Source organism: Oryzias latipes, chromosome 5 (assembly GCF_053564925.1).
Source record: "Oryzias latipes strain Hd-rR chromosome 5, Olatipes_Hd-rR_3.1".
NCBI lineage: Eukaryota > Metazoa > Chordata > Actinopteri > Beloniformes > Adrianichthyidae > Oryzias > Oryzias latipes.
The window spans coordinates 33,522,675-33,540,565 of record NC_136241.1 but is presented as its reverse complement, the minus strand read 5'-3'; the positions used below and the strand labels follow the sequence as shown (position 1 = coordinate 33,540,565).

Sequence of the window (17,891 nt, the reverse complement as noted above, 5' to 3'; positions counted from 1 at the left end):
ATGCCTATGTGTGTTTTTCCCGAGATTAGGCGAGCACTTGCTCAAAAAAAACAGTGGCAATGTGCGGATGGTGAACCAAAGGTTTGGGTGTAGTTATGCCTATGTGTGTTTTTCTCGAGATTAGGCAAGCACTTGCTCTAAGAAAGCTATGGCAATGTGCGGATGGTGAACCAAAGGTTTGGGTGTAGTGATGCATAGTTGTGTTTTTCCCCGAGATTAGGAGAGCACTTGCTCAAAAAAAACTGTGGCAGTGTGCGGATGGTGAACCAAAGGTTTGGGTGTAGTGATGCATAGGTGTGTTTTTCCCGAGATTAGGCGAGCACTTGCTCAAAAAAACCTTTGGCAATGTGCGGATGGTTAACCAAAGGTTTGTGTAGTGATGCATAGGTGTGTTTTTCCCGAGATTAGGCGAGCCCTTGCTAAAAAAAAACTGTGGCAGTGAGCGGAAGGTGAACCAAAGGTTTGTGTGTAGTGATGCATTGTTGTGTTTTTCCCCGAGATTAGGCGAGCACTTGCTCAAAAAAAACTGTGGCAGTGTGCGGATGGTGAACCAAAGGTTTGGGTGTAGTGATGCATAGGTGTGTTTTTCCCGAGATTAGGCGAGCACTTGCTCAAAAATAGTATATACGGTAGACCCAGAGTTAAGTGTTAGGTCTAGTGATGCATAGGTGTGTTTTTCCCGAGATTATGTGAGCACTTGCTCTAACAAAGCTATGGCAATGTGCGGATGGTGAACCAAAGGTTTGGGTGTAGTGATGCATAGTTGTGTTTTTCCCGCGATTAGGAGGGCACTTGCTCAAAAAAACTGTGGCAATGTGCGGATGGTGAACCAAAGGTTTGGGTGTAGTGATGCATAGGTGTGTTTTTCCCGAGATTAGGCGAGCACTTGCTCAAAAGAACTGTGGCAATGTGCGGATGGTGAACCAAAGGTTTGGGTGTAGTGATGCATAGGTGTGTTTTTCCCCGAGATTAGGCGAGCACTTGCTCAAATAAACTGTGGCAGTGTGCGGATGGTGAACCAAAGGTTTGGGTGTAGTGGTGCATAAGTGTGTTTTTCCCGAGATTAGGCGAGCACTTGCTCAAAAATAGTATATATGGTAGACCCAGAGTTAAGTGTTAGGTCTAGTGATGCATAGTTGTGTTTTTTCCTGAGATTAGGCGAGCACTTGCTCAAAAAAACTGTGGCAATGTGCGGATGGTGAACCAAAGGTTTGGGTGTAGTGATGCATAGGTGTGTTTTTCCCGAGATAAGGCGAGCACTTGCTCAAAAGAACTGTGGCAATGTGCGGATGGTGAACCAAAGGTTTGGGTGTAGTGATGCATAAGTGTGTTTTTCCCGAGATTAGGCGAGCACTTGCTCTAACAAAGCTATTGCAATGTGCGGATGGTGAACCAAAGGTTTGGGTGTAGTGATGCATAGCTGTGTTTTTCCCCGAGATTAGGCGAGCACTTGCTCTAACAAAGCTATGGCAATGTGCGGATGGTGAACCAAAGGTTTGGGTGTAGTGATGCCTATGTGTGTCTTTTTCCCCGAGATTAGGAGAGCACTTGCTCAAAAAAACTGTGGCAGTGTGCGGATGGTGAACCAAAGGTTTGGGTGTAGTGATGCACAAGTGTGTTTTTCCCGAGATTAGGCGAGCACTTGCTCTAACAAAGCTATGGCAATGTGCGGATTGTGAACCAAAGGTTTGGGTGTAGTGATGCCTATGTGTGTTTTTCCCGAGATTAGGCGAGCACTTGCTCAAAAAAAACAGTGGCAATGTGCGGATGGTGAACCAAAGGTTTGGGTGTAGTTATGCCTATGTGTGTTTTTCTCGAGATTAGGCAAGCACTTGCTCTAAGAAAGCTATGGCAATGTGCGGATGGTGAACCAAAGATTTGGGTGTAGTGATGCATAGTTGTGTTTTTCCCCGAGATTAGGAGAGCACTTGCTCAAAAAAACTGTGGCAGTGTGCGGATGGTGAACCAAAGGTTTGGGTGTAGTGATGCATAGGTGTGTTTTTCCCGAGATTAGGCGAGCACTTGCTCAAAAAAACCTTTGGCAATGTGCGGATGGTGAACCAAAGGTTTGTGTAGTGATGCATAGGTGTGTTTTTCCCGAGATTAGGCGAGCCCTTGCTCAAAAAAAACTGTGGCAGTGAGCGGAAGGTGAACCAAAGGTTTGTGTGTAGTGATGCATAGTTGTGTTTTTCCCCGAGACTAGGCAAGCACTTGCTCAAAAAAAACTGTGGCAGTGTGCGGATGGTGAACCAAAGGTTTGGGTGTAGTGATGCATAGGTGTGTTTTTCCCGAGATTAGGCGAGCACTTGCTCAAAAATGGTATATACGGTAGACCCAGAGTTAAGTGTTAGGTCTAGTGATGCATAGGTGTGTTTTTCCCGAGATTAGGCGAGCACTTGCTCAAAAAAACTGTGGCAATGTGCGGATGGTGAACCAAAGGTTTGGGTGTAGTGATGCATAGGTGTGTTTTTCCCGAGATTAGGCGAGCACTTGCTCAAAAAAAACTGTGGCAGTGTGCGGATGGTGAACCAAAGGTTTGGGTGTAGTGATGCATAGGTGTGTTTTTCCCCGAGATTAGGCGAGCACTTGCTCAAAAAAAACTGTGGCAGTGTGCGGATGGTGAACCAAAGGTTTGGGTGTAGTGATGCATAGGTGTGTTTTTCCCGAGATAAGGCGAGCACTTGCTCAAAAATAGTATATATGGTAGACCCAGAGTTAAGTGTTAGGTCTAGTGATGCATAGGTTTGTTTTTCCCGAGATTAGGCGAGCACTTGCTCTAACAAAGCTATGGCAATGTGCGGATGGTGAACCAAAGGTTTGGGTGTAGTGACGCACAAGTGTGTTTTTCCCGAGATTAGGCGAGCACTTGCTCTAACAAAGCTATGGCAATGTGCGGATGGTGAACCAAAGGTTTGGGTGTAGTGATACCTATGTGTGTTTTTCCCCGAGATTAGGCGAGCACTTGCTCAAAAAAAAACTGTGGCAGTGTGCGGATGGTGAACCAAAGGTTTGGGTGTAGTGATGCATAGGTGTGTTTTTCCCGAGATTAGGCGAGCACTTGCTCAAAAAAACTGTGGCAGTGTGCGGATGGTGAACGAAACTTTTTTGATGTAGTGATGCATAGGTGTGTTTTTCCCGAGATTAGGCGAGCACTTGCTCTAACAAAGCTTTGGCAATGTGCGGATGGTGAACCAAAGGTTTGGGTGTAGTGATGCATAGGTGTGTTTTTCCACGAGATTAGGAGAGCACTTGCTCAAAAAAACTGTGGCAGTGTGCGGATGGTGAACCAAAGGTTTGGGTGTAGTGATGCATAGTTGTGTTTTTACCAGAGATTAGGAGAGCACTTGCTCAAAAAAACTGTGGCGGTGTGCGGATGGTGAACCAAAGGTTTGGGTGTAGTGATGCATAGGTGTGTTTTTCCCCGAGATTAGGCGAGCACTTGCTCAAAAACAGTTGCATATACGGTAGACCCAGAATTAAGTGTTAGGTCTAGTGATGCATAGGTGTGTTTTTCCCCGAGATAAGGCGAGCACTTGCTCAAAAAAACTGTGGCAATGTGCGGATGGTGAACCAAAGGTTTGGGTGTAGTGATTCTAATGTGTTTTTTTTATCCTGCAAGAAAGAATTATTTAGCATTCTGAGATCTAAACCAGTTCATTGCAACCTAGAAGTCAAGACTTAATAGATATGTATGAAGAGAAGCCAAGCAGCTCCCAAGTTCGTTACAGCATATTAGTCAGCCTATAAGTCAAGACTGAACACATTTGCTAGAAAGATTAACTCAGAAGACACCAAAATATAGATATGTACCAACATTATAGGCATCTAATTAAAGAACATTTGATTTAAATTGTTTAACATACCAAGGAATAAACAACTATTTAAAAAAATAATAATAAAAATAAGGTTTTGGTTGAAATACAGTCAGACCAACTCTTTGTCAAAACCCACCACACAAACCAAATTCAACTCTGAAGGTGGAAGTCCATTTAAAGGATGTTCTGAGCCCAGACTATTTTTTAAGTTACACATATGAACACAAGTCAACCAAGTTTAAGGCTGATCAGAGTTTAGATTACAGGACAAAACATTCCCACATGTTCCTGAAAATAAAAATATAGACCATTAGTCTGAGGGAGACTTCATCCAACCACCAAGTTTACTGTTAAATTGCCGAAGACAATAAAGTATTGAAGATACCTGGAGGCTGCAAATGAGTATACCCAAAAAAAAAAATAATCGGAGGCAGTTATTCTGCCACCAGAGATAAAATGAAAGATAAGATATCAACCCCAGGACCGTTTGCGTATGAAGATTCTCTCAAGTAATCACCTGTTTTCAATGTAATTCACAGAAAAAAAATCAAATATGAGTTTTGAAAACATTTTATCCTTCAAGAAAGAATTTCTGATTATGACATTCAAACAAGTTTGTTGCAGCATTTTATCAACATACAAGTCATGACTGCCTAGATTTGGAAAGGCAAGTCAAGCTGCCCCTCCTGAACACGTCTGCAAAAAGATTAATCTCTGAAGAGACCAAACTATAGAAATTGATGTGACGACATTAAATGCATCTCATTATTCAAGAGCATTTGATTTAAATGGTTTTACATACCGAGGAATAAACTGTTAGTAGCCCTTTTAAAATCAAATGTAAAAGGTTAGGGTATAAAAAAGACACCTCAAAGCCAGCTCTTTTGAAAAAACGGAAACAAAACCCACCACACAAACCACTTCAACTCTGAAGGAAGGTGGAAGTCCACACAAAGGATGTTCTGAGCCAGAACTTTCAGACCATTTTTTAAGAAGTTACACATATGAACACAAGTCAACCAAGTTTAAGGCTGATCAGAGTTTAGATGACAAGGACAAAACATTCCCACACATGTTCCTGAAAATAAAAATAGAGACCATTAGATTGAGGTGGACTTCAGCCAACCACCAAGTTTACTGCAAAACTGCTCGAGGCAATAAATGCAGATACCTGAGGCTGCAAATGAGAATACCCCAAAAAAACAAATTATGATCAGAGGCAGTTTATCCTTTCACCAGAAAGAAAACTTCAACCCCAAGTTAGTTGATGTGCAGCAAGGATCACAAACGTAATCCCCTTTTGTGTTCAATGTAATTCACAGAACAAATCAAATTAGATCAGAGTTTGGAAAACATTTTGACCTGCAAGAAAGAATTTGAGCATTGTGACATTTAAACATAAGTTAGTTGCAGCATTTCTCAGCCTACAAGACTGAACACATCTGCAAGAAAGAGATGAGTCTCTGAAGACCCCAAAATATAGAAATGTTCCAACATTATATGCATGTCATTAAACATTTGATTTAAATAGTGACATACCAGCGAATAAACAGTTTAAAACCTTAAAAAATTTTTAAAAAAATGCTTAAAGGTTTTCGTTAAAATACACTCCAGCCCAGCTCTGGTGAACTGATCCCCAACACACAAACCAATCTACATCTGAAGGAAGGTGGAAGTCTAATCAAAGGATGTTATGAGATGAAGTTACACATATGAACATAAGTCAAGTTTTACATTTTCTGTCCTGGAATCTTTTTTTTGATCTCCACAGGGCATCATTTTGTTGACCCAAAACAACTTTGACCAAGTTCCATCACTGAATGTTTGAGGAACCTGGAGGGATGGTTGCAGTGGCATAGCAGGTAGACACCGAGTTAAGCGTTTGGTCTAGTAATGTTGAAGTGTGTCGTTTTTCCCCGATGTCCAGTTTTTCCTCAAGTTGGCTTTCAGACAGGTTTTAATCCTCAACTCCATTTGCTTAATGGTCTTAACTGATCCAATAGGGAAGTGTTGCTTCTTAGTCCACTTTCAACTTTTTCTTCCTTATTTCCTTCTTTTCAACATCTTTATCATTTACGCTCATTGCAGGTTTATCCATTTATCCAGCATAATTTGTGAATGTTTAGATCCATATCTTTTACATTTAGCTTCCTTTAATCTTTGCTTGCCTCTCCTCATTGCATCATGGATTTGTCGTCCGCAAAACAACTTTGTCCAAGTTCCATCGCTGAAAGTTTGAGCATTCTGGAGGGATTGTTTACTGGCTGGAGAAATCTTCACCGAATCCCTTTAAGGAGACTCAGCTTTTTGTCTCCAGATCTGATGCTTAAAATCTGTCCCAGATCAGAATCTATGAGAACTGAGAGGCTGGCTTTCATTTTCAGGTCAATCAAGTTCTCTTTAAGCTGCTGTGAAAAAATAAACTGGTTAGTGCAAATACCATTTTCAAAAGAAATTACAGTTATAAAAAAATAAATAAAAAATGGGTCAAAATATAAACCATTTACAGTTAAACCCATCATGCTACAAAAGTTAATATTTCAATAAACTTCAAACAAAATACAGAATTTGTTAAGAGGAAGTTTGCTGGAGCATGAACAAGTTAAAAAAATAGTTTTTTTATAGTTTATACCTTTTTTCCTTCATATTTTTATTGCATTACTGTAAAAGATTTGTCTTAGCTTTGCGCCAAGCTCTTTTTTATTTTTCAATCTAAAAATTTTTATTTGAATACTTAAAATTTTATGTTTTGGGCACCAAGAATGGGAAAGGGAAAGAATACTCTAGAAAAGCTTAGATTTGGAAAGGTGGGGTAGCAAGATGAAATGATTTAAGAGTTAAGTGGGAAAAATTAGAGAAATAGGCAGACAGGATAAGTAGACATGGGTAAGACGGCTCCAGAAAAAGCAAAAAGATCTATGCCAAAAGACAAGATCTAGACTGAAGAAAAATATTAACTGGACAGGATAATAGTGGAAGTCACAGGATCCAAAAACAGGAGATTCAGATAGAAGGATCAAGAGAAAGCCAACATGAAAGCACCAGGAGCGTTTTGAGATAGTAAATCCATAGAGGAACAAGCGGCACAAGAAGCAGCTCCCAAACTGTGCTCTGACAAATGATTACCCAGACATGCATCCCAACACATGTGGATGTGGCAGACGGAACATGCAGTCCTCCCTGATCTACAGCTCCCTGGTTGTGGGCTGGGCTTTTCACATCCATGGACAACACCAACATGAACCAGCAGAACCTTGAACCAAACCTTCAGAGCAGCCTTTGGAACAAATCAGTGTTTAATAACTCAAAGTTAAATTGGTAAACTAAAGAAAACCAACACGAACCTTAGCTATTTATCACAAGTAAACCACTTTCGATGTCCCAACCGGACTGCACCATCACAGAAACTTAACTATCCAAACGAGCACATACCAAGTGATATATTTAAAGCAATATTTATTAATATGTCTAATTATCCTAAGTTTGATTAGTTACTGTATGAATGTATAACTGACGTTTATATTGATGTTGTGTATTATTTCTACTTAATTGCTTGAAATAAACCATTTCAAATCAAATCAAAAATCAAAATAAAGATCACATGCAAAGGCTTCCATGTGTCAGTGTGCAGCACTAAAACAGAGCTCAGTGCTTCATCTATTCAAAACAGAGTCCCAATATCTCTAAATTCAAGAATACACAAAGAAACTGGTTTTTACAATATGGGTAATAAAGAGCCATTGTGTGTGATTTCATGTTGGCTGAAGTGATGCAGTGTTTCCCCATGATGGCAAGTACTATTCAAAACTGACTGATCCATATTGTTGGATGAAGTGATGCAAGAATGTTTTGAGGATAATCAAGCAAAGGCCGAGCGCATGCACAATAATAAAAATTTGGTTTGTCCTGTGGGGGGGCATTCTGGGGGAGGGGGGGGGGCCACTATTGGTACGGGGCAGGGGGGGTTGACGGGTCGGGGTCTCCGCTGAGGCCATCGGCGGTTTCCCCGGCCGGTTGGCTGCCTCGGTCCCGTCGAGGCCTGACCAGAGCTCTTCTAGGGCCGGCGTTTGGGGGTGGGGGCCTGGGCTTGCTCCGGGGGGGGCCGGCGCCTTCTGGCTCCCCTCTCTCTGTGTGGGGGTGGTGGTGCTGGGCCTGGGGTGTCTGCGCCTCCGGGGGTGGGGCCCCGGGGCTGGGTGGGCCTGGCCCCCTTGCTGGGGGGGGGGGCGGGGGACGGCTGTTTGACCACCGGGGGACAGTCTATCATCTGTCCCCAACTTACCCCCTTCCTCATATAACCTCATAATAGGGTGAGGGGGTGGGGGGCTTAGCCTGCGATGAGCCTTGGGGGGGGGGTTTACTAGGCAGTGACCCCCCTCCTATGGTTGCCGTATGGAGTGGGCCCCCCCTCTTTCGGTTTTATTTGCACCTTAGACATGTAGGGCCCTTGGTAGGGGGGGTGCTTGGACATCACTGCCAGCAAGCAGCGGATGTCCTCCTAGCACCCTACCCGCCAATTTTAACCGCACCTTAGACATTTAGGGCCCCTTGGTGGGGAGGGTGAGGGGACGTCACTGTGAGTAATCAGGAGACGTCCCCTTAGTGCCCTACCCGCCAATTTTAACCGCACCCCCCTTAGTACACACACCCCTCCCCCCTCAATATATACATCCCAACATAAACACACACACATGCACACACACACTCTCTCAAACACACATACACGCACACACATTTTGCAAGGAAGGTGGGACCTAGGACCATCTGTCCCCTGCCTCTTCCCTGGTGGGGGGTACGGGCCCCCTTTGCAACGGCGGCTGTGTCCCCGGGGTGCTGGCTTCCTGGGCCCGGCGGTGCTCTCTCCGCGCGGTGGGGGGGTTCACATTACATCTGAGCCGGGGGTGTTCGTGTCCCTGGGGGGTGGGTTCTGGTCCTTGCTCCTGAGTGCTGGGCCCCGCCAAATTTCCAACTGTGGCCGAGCCTGGTCGGGCCATATTTACAACACCCCTTGTGGGCCCTCTTTTTTCCCCGGGGTTCCCCCCTCCTGGGCGGGGGCGGCGGGCCCCTGCCTCGCTCCTCCCTGGACCAACCGTTGGCCGGGCGGATGGCTGCCTGGAGTGCGGAGTGGGTCTCCCTTGGGGGGTCCTGGCCCGTACCTGGGGTTGGGGCGGGGGGATGCCCGGAACTCCTGGGTGGTGGTGGGGTGCTCGTCTGGGGCTGTGGGCGTCCTTCTCCGGTGGGGCCCTGCGTTGGGTTCTCCCGGCGCGGCGGGGGGGCTGCTCTCCTGGTTGGGCTGGGGCGGCGCCCTCTTTCCCTCCGTGCCTCCCTGCTCTCTGGCTCTGGGGGCCTTGCGGCGGCCCTGCTGGCCCTGGCCTGGGTGGCGGGCTTGGTCGCCCGGGCGGCGGTTGTTCCCTGCCGGTTCCCGTGTGGTGTTGGGGGGAATCCGGCTGCCGCTGCTGGTGCGGTGGGGGTCTTGGGGTGGGGATGGCTGGGCACTCTCCCTCCTTCTTTTCACGTTCCACCATCCATTTTAGAAGAACATAAACACTCACCTGAGCACAGGTGTCAGCTCAACAGACTGAATGACTGAAATATTTCACACTAGTTGGTTTTAAGGCATAAGTATGCGTGTGAACACTATCTGTTTTGTGTACATGTCGACAGGTGGACATTTTTGCAACTAACAAGTGTGTTTATAACATTTGAGTGTGTGTGTGGACAGGCTCCGCCCTTTTTTTTTTTTGTTTTTTTTTTTACATTTGAACCTTACCATAATGATTAACAACCAGTAAACTTGTTGCTTTATGCTGCTTCATGGTCTTATCCCCTTTCCCCTCCTATTATCACCCCCTACCCCCCCTCTCTCTAACGTCCCTCTTTCTTCTTCCCCTCTTTCCTTTTCCGTCCGGTCCAACACCAAAGATTTTCAGACATGTTTGAAATTAATAAAGTTTGGCCTCAATTACAAAAGGGGTTTATTCAGACATACCTTTGGTTTGTCTGAAGATTAATAACCCCTCTTGTTAAAGTACAATATGTCCAACCCAAGAGGCCCTCAGCTCTCATCTGTCTGCCTAGCTGTTGGACAGGACAAGTTGAGAGAAAAAAAAAAAAAAAAAAAAAAAAAAAAAAAAAAAAAAAAAAATAAAAAATTTGGTTCTTACCTGTCGTAGCTCTACCTGAAAAAAAACTGCACAAACTGATCCAATCACAGTGGAAGACAAGAAAAAAAAATATTCTCCTCGTTTAAACCTCCAAATCCCACATCCAAAAACCAAATAATGCTTCTCTCATTCAGCTCCAGCCCAACAACCACAACCTTTATAGCCCTGAGAACATCTGCTGGGCAGAGAACAGCTTCCAAACTGCAGACCTATAGGAATTCATCCAGATAATTCAGGAGCAACACTTTCCTGAAGATCAAATCCTGACCAGACTGGACTCTCCCAAGCCTCCAAGTACCACACTAAAGTCTGATGCTAAGCCTCAACTAGCCTGACAGAAGAGAAATGGCATTGAAGGTGACCATCAAAGAGGATGAACTTATTGTAACAAACTCAAACAAAGTGGACAGCCCATAAAAACAAATCATTTCAAAACGTTGCATACGACACAAAAAAGTAAAACATTAAACAAAAGGGGGCACGGCGGCCAGAAAGTCATACAGTGACGGCACGGCGCCCATTAAAGAAACAGCAGGTAAAAGCTTGATGGCACATACCTTTAGGATTTGCACGCAACGGAACGCTCCACGCAACGGAACGCTCCACGCAACGGAACGCTCCACGCAACGGAACGCTCCACGCAACGGAACGCTCCACGCAACGGAACGCTCCACGCAACGGAACGCTCCACGCAACGGAACGCTCCACGCAACGGAACGCTCCACGCAACGGAACGCTATTGTGTGCGTTAAAAATAGTTTTAAATGAAATTTATCACAAGCACCCATTTTTGTTAATTAGAAACTCCATTAAAGGAGGTCAGACAGGGAAAAAACTACTTATTTGCCCAGAACCTACAGATCTACAAGACCAGCAGGTGGAAAAGTTATCAAAATACATTTCAGCCGAAAATGCCTTGAGACAATAAGTTCAATCCTCATCAACTCTGGAGCATTCACTGCTGTATAATGAAAGTAAATGTAGTCACCTTCAATGCAAGCTTAGAGAAAGTGGAAAAGCAAAAGATCGGCACGGCGGCCAAACCAAGAAATAAAGGACTTACAGGTTGAAGATCTTCCTGAGGGAAAAACAACAAAAAAAAAAAAAAGTGTATTTTAGAAGTTGACTCAGCACGTCCAAAGCCTCCACACCAAGCCATCGTTCAGGGTTTCGACTGATCATGTTAAAATAGTTCAAATACGTACTTCTTTGTCATGTTCATTGTGTGCTTGAGATCCATCCATCCATCCATCCATCTTCCTCCTGGACAGGCAAAATTTCCAGCGATGAATCATGAGGGAGAAATAGAATAAAGCCACAATTAAGCTTTGCTTCAGTAAAAAAAAAAAAGTCAGTTTCATTCCCACTTTAGGAGGTTTTTTTTTTAAACACAGCCAATGAAAAATTAAGCATTTAAAAATTATGGAGAAAAAACCCCACAAAAATCTAAGAATTCACTTGAGTTAACTTTGTAAATCTCATATGCCCAATTTAAGATGTATACTCTTTACACCAAGACTACTGCTGTAAGGCTAATAACTTCACTTTACAGGTTTTTGTATTTAGTACAGGATGAATTCTACAAATTTTCCTTGTAGAATGATTTCTACAAGGAACCAATTTAACAAACTAATTAAGATCTGTTATGGCATGAAGTACCAACAGAGAAAAAAAGCATATTAAGACTCTAAGTAAGGAGTTATTTTAGTTAAACAGCTATGTATTAAATAAAACAAATTGTAGGTTAGTTAATAAAATCTTTAACTTGTAATTAAACACTTAATATTTAGAGCAAAAACAACTTAAATGTTTTCCTCCACAAAAGAGGCCTTTAGGTAACTGGACCTTCATGTGTTTCTCATTCCCCCTGAAGAAACTTCTGAAATTCTCACAGCAGCTCCATAAAACATCACATTAGACTCAAAAGGTCCAGTTTAAAAGCAAAATTTTCACAAAATAGGTGTGAAATTTCCTGTGAAAACCGAAGAATAGCACGAAGAACCACTAACCTGAAGCTCCGCCACAGCCGCATCCCAACTGAGCCAAACAAACACATTCACACCTGCGTTTGATTACCTTTTAAACTCTCCGCGGAAGGTGTTGGGAGCACGTGACCAGACGTTCATCTAGGAAAACGACCAATCCCTTTGAAGTACAGATAGTGATGCCCTGATACGGCAATTAAAACCCGCCAAAAAATGTGTCTATGTATATATAGATATATTTATCTATCATTTCTGCACTGCAAAGAAAATAAATCACAGAAATGACAATTGAAAAACACACCTTTTTTAAGACACCTTTATAATTCCTTTTTTTATTTTTTTTAACTAGTTTTATCTCGCTATTGTTATGGCTTTTTTTGACATTTTTGTTCAATTTCCTGGGAAATGTGAACATTTTGTAATTTGCACAGTGTGGAGTGTCAACTTTTGTATGTGCAATGTTTGCTAATAACGCTTTTTTTAAGAAAAAAAACATTTTATATACAATCTGTGGCCACGCCTCACCAGCTCTCTGGACTATTTTATCAACCCAGTTCTGGACACGCCCCCTTCAAAAACCAATCTCTACGAGGAGGAGTCAGCTTTAGAAACAGGTGTTTACAGCGCCCTCTTTCGGATTGGATGTCTTTGTGTTTAAGACGTTTAATTTCCCAATAATTGCGTTTAAAATGTTTTAGATAGACATTGTCCCTTTGAAACATTGAAGAGAGCGTGTTTACTTTCAGGGGGAACATGCACATCTCCTCGCGCGAAACGCCGCGTGAGAGGGTGTGGAAGCAGTGACGTGTAACAGCGGCTCCTCTGGTGGTGACGTGTCTCTCCGGCTCCCTCTTTCCTCTCGGAGCGGCTGATGGAGCCACACTGACTCCACTGAGCGGTCGACCTGAAGCCAGCAACACGGGAGTTGGGTAACGGAAGCCATGGGGAGTACGTGCATCTTTTTCATTTCTTCTCACTGTGACGGTCCTAACTGTAGGCTGCACCTTTATTTTAATAGAGACAAATGCTCGCATGGAAGCTAATTTAGCTAACCTGGATGTGTAGGTGGCAACTTAAGCTAGCTGACAATAGGCACCAAATCAAAGCTAACACTGTGTTTTCTGTGACTTAAACTTTACGGTTCAGTGTGATTAAGCCATATTTTCGTCAGTCATAAAGTGCCTTTTTTAAGGCAGGCTTCAGACAAGTGTTTGCAGTTGGTGTATTAATTTTAACCTTTGTTAGCCTAAGCTAATGGTGACTGAAAAACCAAAAATGCCCCGTTTTTGTCGCTAAAAATAAATAGGAAAAAAAACGTTTTTCTTTATAATCCTTAAATTCTGTGCGAGTTAGTGAAATGTGAAACAACTGACTTTAAAAGAAATAAGTGTAATTGATTGCGAGGGCTAATCTGGAAACTGGTGAAATGCCTGTTGTCCAGATTAAAGAGGCTTTCCTTGTTTATCCTGTTTGTGGTTTCTTTCTTTCATTCATTGTTGAGCTGGACGTCATGTTTAGCTTTATGAGCAGCTGCTAGTGATGACGTTGCATCTGTGTCTACCTGCTGTAGGTGTGCTAGACGGATCATCAATTACCTGCTTGAGTGGCAGCTTCCCCATTCATTGTTGTTTATTATTTGGATTTTCATTATCTGCTGTTTTTAATACAGCTGTGGTGTATCGAGGCAATTTCCCCTTTGTGGGATCAATAAAGTTCTATTCCTGTGCTGCTTATTTTAATTTTACAGTTCCAAGATAATACTGTTAAATCTTACTTCTATTAAGTTTCCACGTTTGTTCTTGCAGTTAAATTTCTGGAAGTTATCAAGCCTTTCTGTGCAGTCCTGCCAGAAATTCAGAAACCAGAAAGAAAGGTGAGCGTCTTTATCTTTTTACTGACATTTTATGATCTGCTCCTAAAAATGAATGTCGTCTCACCTTTTTTTGTTTTCTTGAAACTGCAGATCCAGTTTAGAGAAAAAGTATTATGGACTGCCATCACCCTGTTCATCTTCTTGGTGTGCTGCCAGGTTGGTATCTGTTCGTGACGGTTAACTGTCGGTGTTTGTGGAGTGTTATTCTCATCTCTCTTCATCGTCCCTTCAGATTCCCCTGTTTGGCATCATGTCATCAGACTCAGCGGATCCTTTCTACTGGATGAGAGTAATATTGGCTTCCAACAGAGGTGCTTTCCGATCTGTGGTCACAATAGTATTATTTTTGATCTGTAGTTCACAAGCTTTTTTTAACCTTACCTGTTGTCCAGGTACTCTTATGGAGCTGGGTATATCGCCCATCGTCACCTCAGGCCTCATCATGCAGCTGCTGGCTGGTGCCAAAATCATTGAGGTGGGAGACACCCCAAAGGACAGAGCCCTCTTCAACGGAGCTCAGAAATGTAGGATTTCTATAACTTTGAAAAGTCTTTGATCCTTTGAAACTTCCAGACTTGGTGACATTTGCAACAACATTATATGTCAAAGAGTTTTTTTTTGTTTCCTTTGTACAGTGTTTGGAATGATCATCACCATTGGACAGGCCATTGTTTATGTAATGACTGGGATGTATGGAGACCCTTCAGAGATGGGGGCTGGGATCTGCCTGCTCATCATCATTCAGGTTTATACAAATGATCATTTATGCTTTTAAAAAATTCAAAAATCAAATACTGTATCATAGATTAATTTCTGTACATCAGCATCAGAGTTTTCTGTGGAAAATGAAAATGTTCTGATGGTTACAGCAAAGTAAGACGTTTCAGAGGCATCAGCGAGACGACCCCTTCGGTCGCGTAGCGTGCTGAGACGAAGGCGCTCACCTGGACAGCCGGTCTCTAAACAAAGCGGCCTGTGTTTTCAGCTCTTTGTCGCAGGTCTGATCGTCCTGTTGCTGGACGAGCTCCTTCAGAAGGGCTACGGTCTGGGTTCGGGTATTTCCCTTTTCATTGCCACCAACATCTGTGAGACTATTGTTTGGAAGGCCTTCAGTCCCACAACTGTCAACACAGGAAGAGGTACAGGACATGAAAACAAAAGTGTTTTTGTTTTTTTCTGATCATCTGAATTGATCTATTTCCAAGGTGGTCTTTCAATTCTGATGGTGCCGTTTTGAGGCAAAATCAAAAAACCTGCATCGTTTTCTACGACGCAGTTTCTGTAAAGCGGCAGGAGTTCATTAGAAATTCACCTCTGACTTGTGGGCGGGACTGTTGGCACGGAGCAGCCTCCCCCCCACCCCCCACCCACACCTCCCTGTTGCTGAGAGTTCTCAGTGTACGCGCTCTCCTGCTAGCTTACAGCCCTGCACACCCCCAGCCTAACATTATAGATGCAACAGAAATGGCGAGCACTGTTGGCGTTATCCAACCGTGCAGTTTGGGGCGGGATTCCAGCTCAGACGTGGAAAACAAAGACGTGGATGGATCAGGGCGGCAGAGGCTCAGGCGGTTGAGCCAATGATTGACGGGTTGGCGGTTCAATCCCCATCCCCATGATGATCAGAGGCGTGGCTGCGTACTGGCAGATAAATCCAATCCATTGTTATTATTATTATTATTATTATTTATCTGCAAGTAGATGCATCAGAATGGAGCTTGTGGCTCCGCCCATTGTCACACTCTTTTCAATTGCATTTGTTTCGTCTGCTCCCCATTCAGGATTTGACTAAAGAAATACAACTTTGATTTTCTCTAAACATGTCATCAGAAAAATGTCACAGGAATATTTTAAAACCCCCATTTTCATTGGAGAGGGTCTCTAAATGAACAAAGAATGAGACGCAGCTTACGTGTGTCAGAAGGACTGACGCTTTGTGGTCCATCCAGGCACTGAGTTTGAGGGGGCCATCATCGCTCTCTTCCACCTGCTGGCGACCCGCACTGACAAAATCCGTGCCTTGAGAGAAGCCTTCTACAGACAGAACCTGCCCAACCTGATGAACCTCATCGCCACCGTCTTTGTGTTCGCCGTGGTCATATATTTCCAGGTTTGGTGACACCAGAAACAAAATCAATTGATTGATTTTTTTTTTTTTCTGTAAATATTTCATGAAGTGTTTGTTTCACGTTTTCTTTAGGGCTTCAGAGTGGACCTGCCAATCAAATCAGCTCGCTATCGTGGTCAATACAACACGTACCCCATCAAGCTGTTCTACACCTCCAACATCCCCATCATCCTGCAGTCTGCCCTGGTGTCCAATCTCTATGTGATCTCTCAGATGCTGTCAACGCGTTTCAGCGGCAACTTTTTGGTGAACCTCTTAGGAACCTGGTCTGTAAGTGTTCCCCGCCTGTTTTCCCGTTGGATCCTTGGTACCGAGGCCGTGACGGGCCTCTCGTTTGTGGCCAGAAGGCACAGATGTTGAAGTTGCTCACAGAGCTTTTGCTTGCCAGGACACTTCCAGTGGAGGACCTGCTCGAGCCTACCCAGTGGGCGGTCTCTGTTACTACCTCTCTCCGCCAGAGTCATTTGGTTCCGTACTGGACGACCCGGTCCATGCCGCCATTTACATAGTCTTCATGCTCGGCTCCTGCGCCTTCTTCTCCAAAACCTGGATTGAGGTTTCCGGATCTTCTGCCAAAGACGTGAGTGAGCTTTGGTGAGAACCGCTGTCTTTTTTTTGGCAGACGTCGGATGTTGATGGATGTCTGCTCGCGTTTCCCAGGTGGCAAAGCAGCTGAAGGAGCAGCAGATGGTGATGAGAGGACACAGAGAGACTTCCATGGTGCACGAACTCAACAGGTAACCGGGCAAACCTGAGAGTGCATTTTAAGGTTACATGCTATGGACTTGTAGCTCATCAAAGTGTTTTTTTTCTTTCTTTCTGTTGCTTCTGCAGGTATATCCCTACAGCCGCTGCATTCGGTGGCCTCTGTATAGGCGGCTTGTCTGTCATGGCGGACTTTCTCGGTGCCATCGGTTCGGGGACAGGAATCCTCTTGGCTGTAACCATCATCTACCAGTACTTTGAGATCTTTGTCAAAGAGCAAAGTGAAGTTGGCAGTATGGGAGCACTTCTCTTCTGAATTTAAGTCAATAAAATGGCAACGTTCTGACACACCAGACTCAAAGAAATACCCCTGATTATGTTTATTTTATTTTGTTTTTTTGCAGTTTATTCATTGTAATGTTTGCAGCTGGGATAGATGTTTTTACTCTATCGCCTTTGTTCTCCACCAAACTGTTCACTTGGAAAAACTGTGATTCTTCCCAGATTTGAGCTTGGTAAGGAGTCTCTTCAGTCCTTTTAGTCCGATCGCAGTTCGCCATCCGTCTGCAGGCTGCCTAAATCCCCACAGACAACCGTGTCAAAGCACACGGCCGCGAGCGTCTGTCTTTGACTCACCTCGGGCCTTTGTTTTTTTTTGTAGCTTCTTTGAAGAACACTAAGACGCGACAGCTGACAGCAAAGCGCTGGAGGGTTTCAGCGCTTTGGTAGACGGCAGTGACATGTTCTAACCTGCGGTTTTTGGAGGCCTCGATTAGGATGTGAAAAGGAGAAAAACACGTCATGTTTGTGTTATTGTCAGAGCAGCGTTGTGACTTTACCATTTACAATCACAGACAGTGATGTTTATGCTAGTCCTGCATTGGGCGTGGTGTTATTTTCTGCCACCTGGTCCTTAAAGGACAATGTTTCTCAATGTCAATGTGCTTTATTCTGCTGCAGAATACCGGTCAGGATGAGGATGGATTTGATTGGTCTGAAAGGTTTTTTTTTTCTTCTTTTTACTTTATGTAAGACATAATTGTGTTATTAAAGAAGTGTTTTCCAACATTTTGTGTTTTTATTTATTAGAAAATCATTACGTTAAGGGAACTGGCTGTAAAGGTGTAATAGTCACAAACGTCCACTAGAGGGCGCACTGATAACAGGTTTGGTGCTCATATGGTCCTAATGTATGGTGTCAAAATAGAGCCTAAAGTATTGCGC

The 17,891-nt window shown here is 43.7% G+C and overlaps 1 protein-coding gene and 1 long non-coding RNA gene across 3 annotated transcripts; one reads left to right on the top strand and one right to left on the bottom strand.

The window, feature by feature from the left end:
• Positions 1–6,087: 6,087 nt before the first annotated feature.
• On the bottom strand, positions 6,088–11,240 carry LOC144992226 (uncharacterized). Its single transcript, XR_013656108.1, has 3 exons — positions 11,182–11,240; positions 11,040–11,054; positions 6,088–6,223 (listed from the first exon to the last, which is right to left on the bottom strand). It is a non-coding gene; the product is annotated as an uncharacterized LOC144992226 (long non-coding RNA).
• A 1,293-nt stretch (positions 11,241–12,533) lies between these two features.
• LOC101169601 (protein transport protein Sec61 subunit alpha-like 1) lies at positions 12,534–17,733 on the top strand. Of its 2 annotated transcripts, XM_078947778.1 has the most exons (13): positions 12,534–12,575; positions 12,708–12,909; positions 13,767–13,834; positions 13,925–13,990; positions 14,067–14,145; positions 14,227–14,358; positions 14,470–14,579; positions 14,820–14,973; positions 15,784–15,944; positions 16,035–16,232; positions 16,351–16,542; positions 16,623–16,699; positions 16,797–17,733. In XM_078947778.1, exons 2-13 carry the CDS (start codon positions 12,903–12,905, stop codon positions 16,981–16,983), a joined length of 1,431 nt encoding a protein of 476 aa, XP_078803904.1. In that variant the 5' UTR covers positions 12,534–12,575; positions 12,708–12,902; the 3' UTR covers positions 16,984–17,733. The 2 variants fall into 2 exon arrangements, with proteins under 2 accessions (XP_078803904.1, XP_004069239.1); XM_004069191.3 differs by lacking the exon at positions 12,534–12,575 and having other exon boundaries at positions 12,593–12,909.
• The last annotated feature ends 158 nt before the right edge of the window (positions 17,734–17,891 follow it).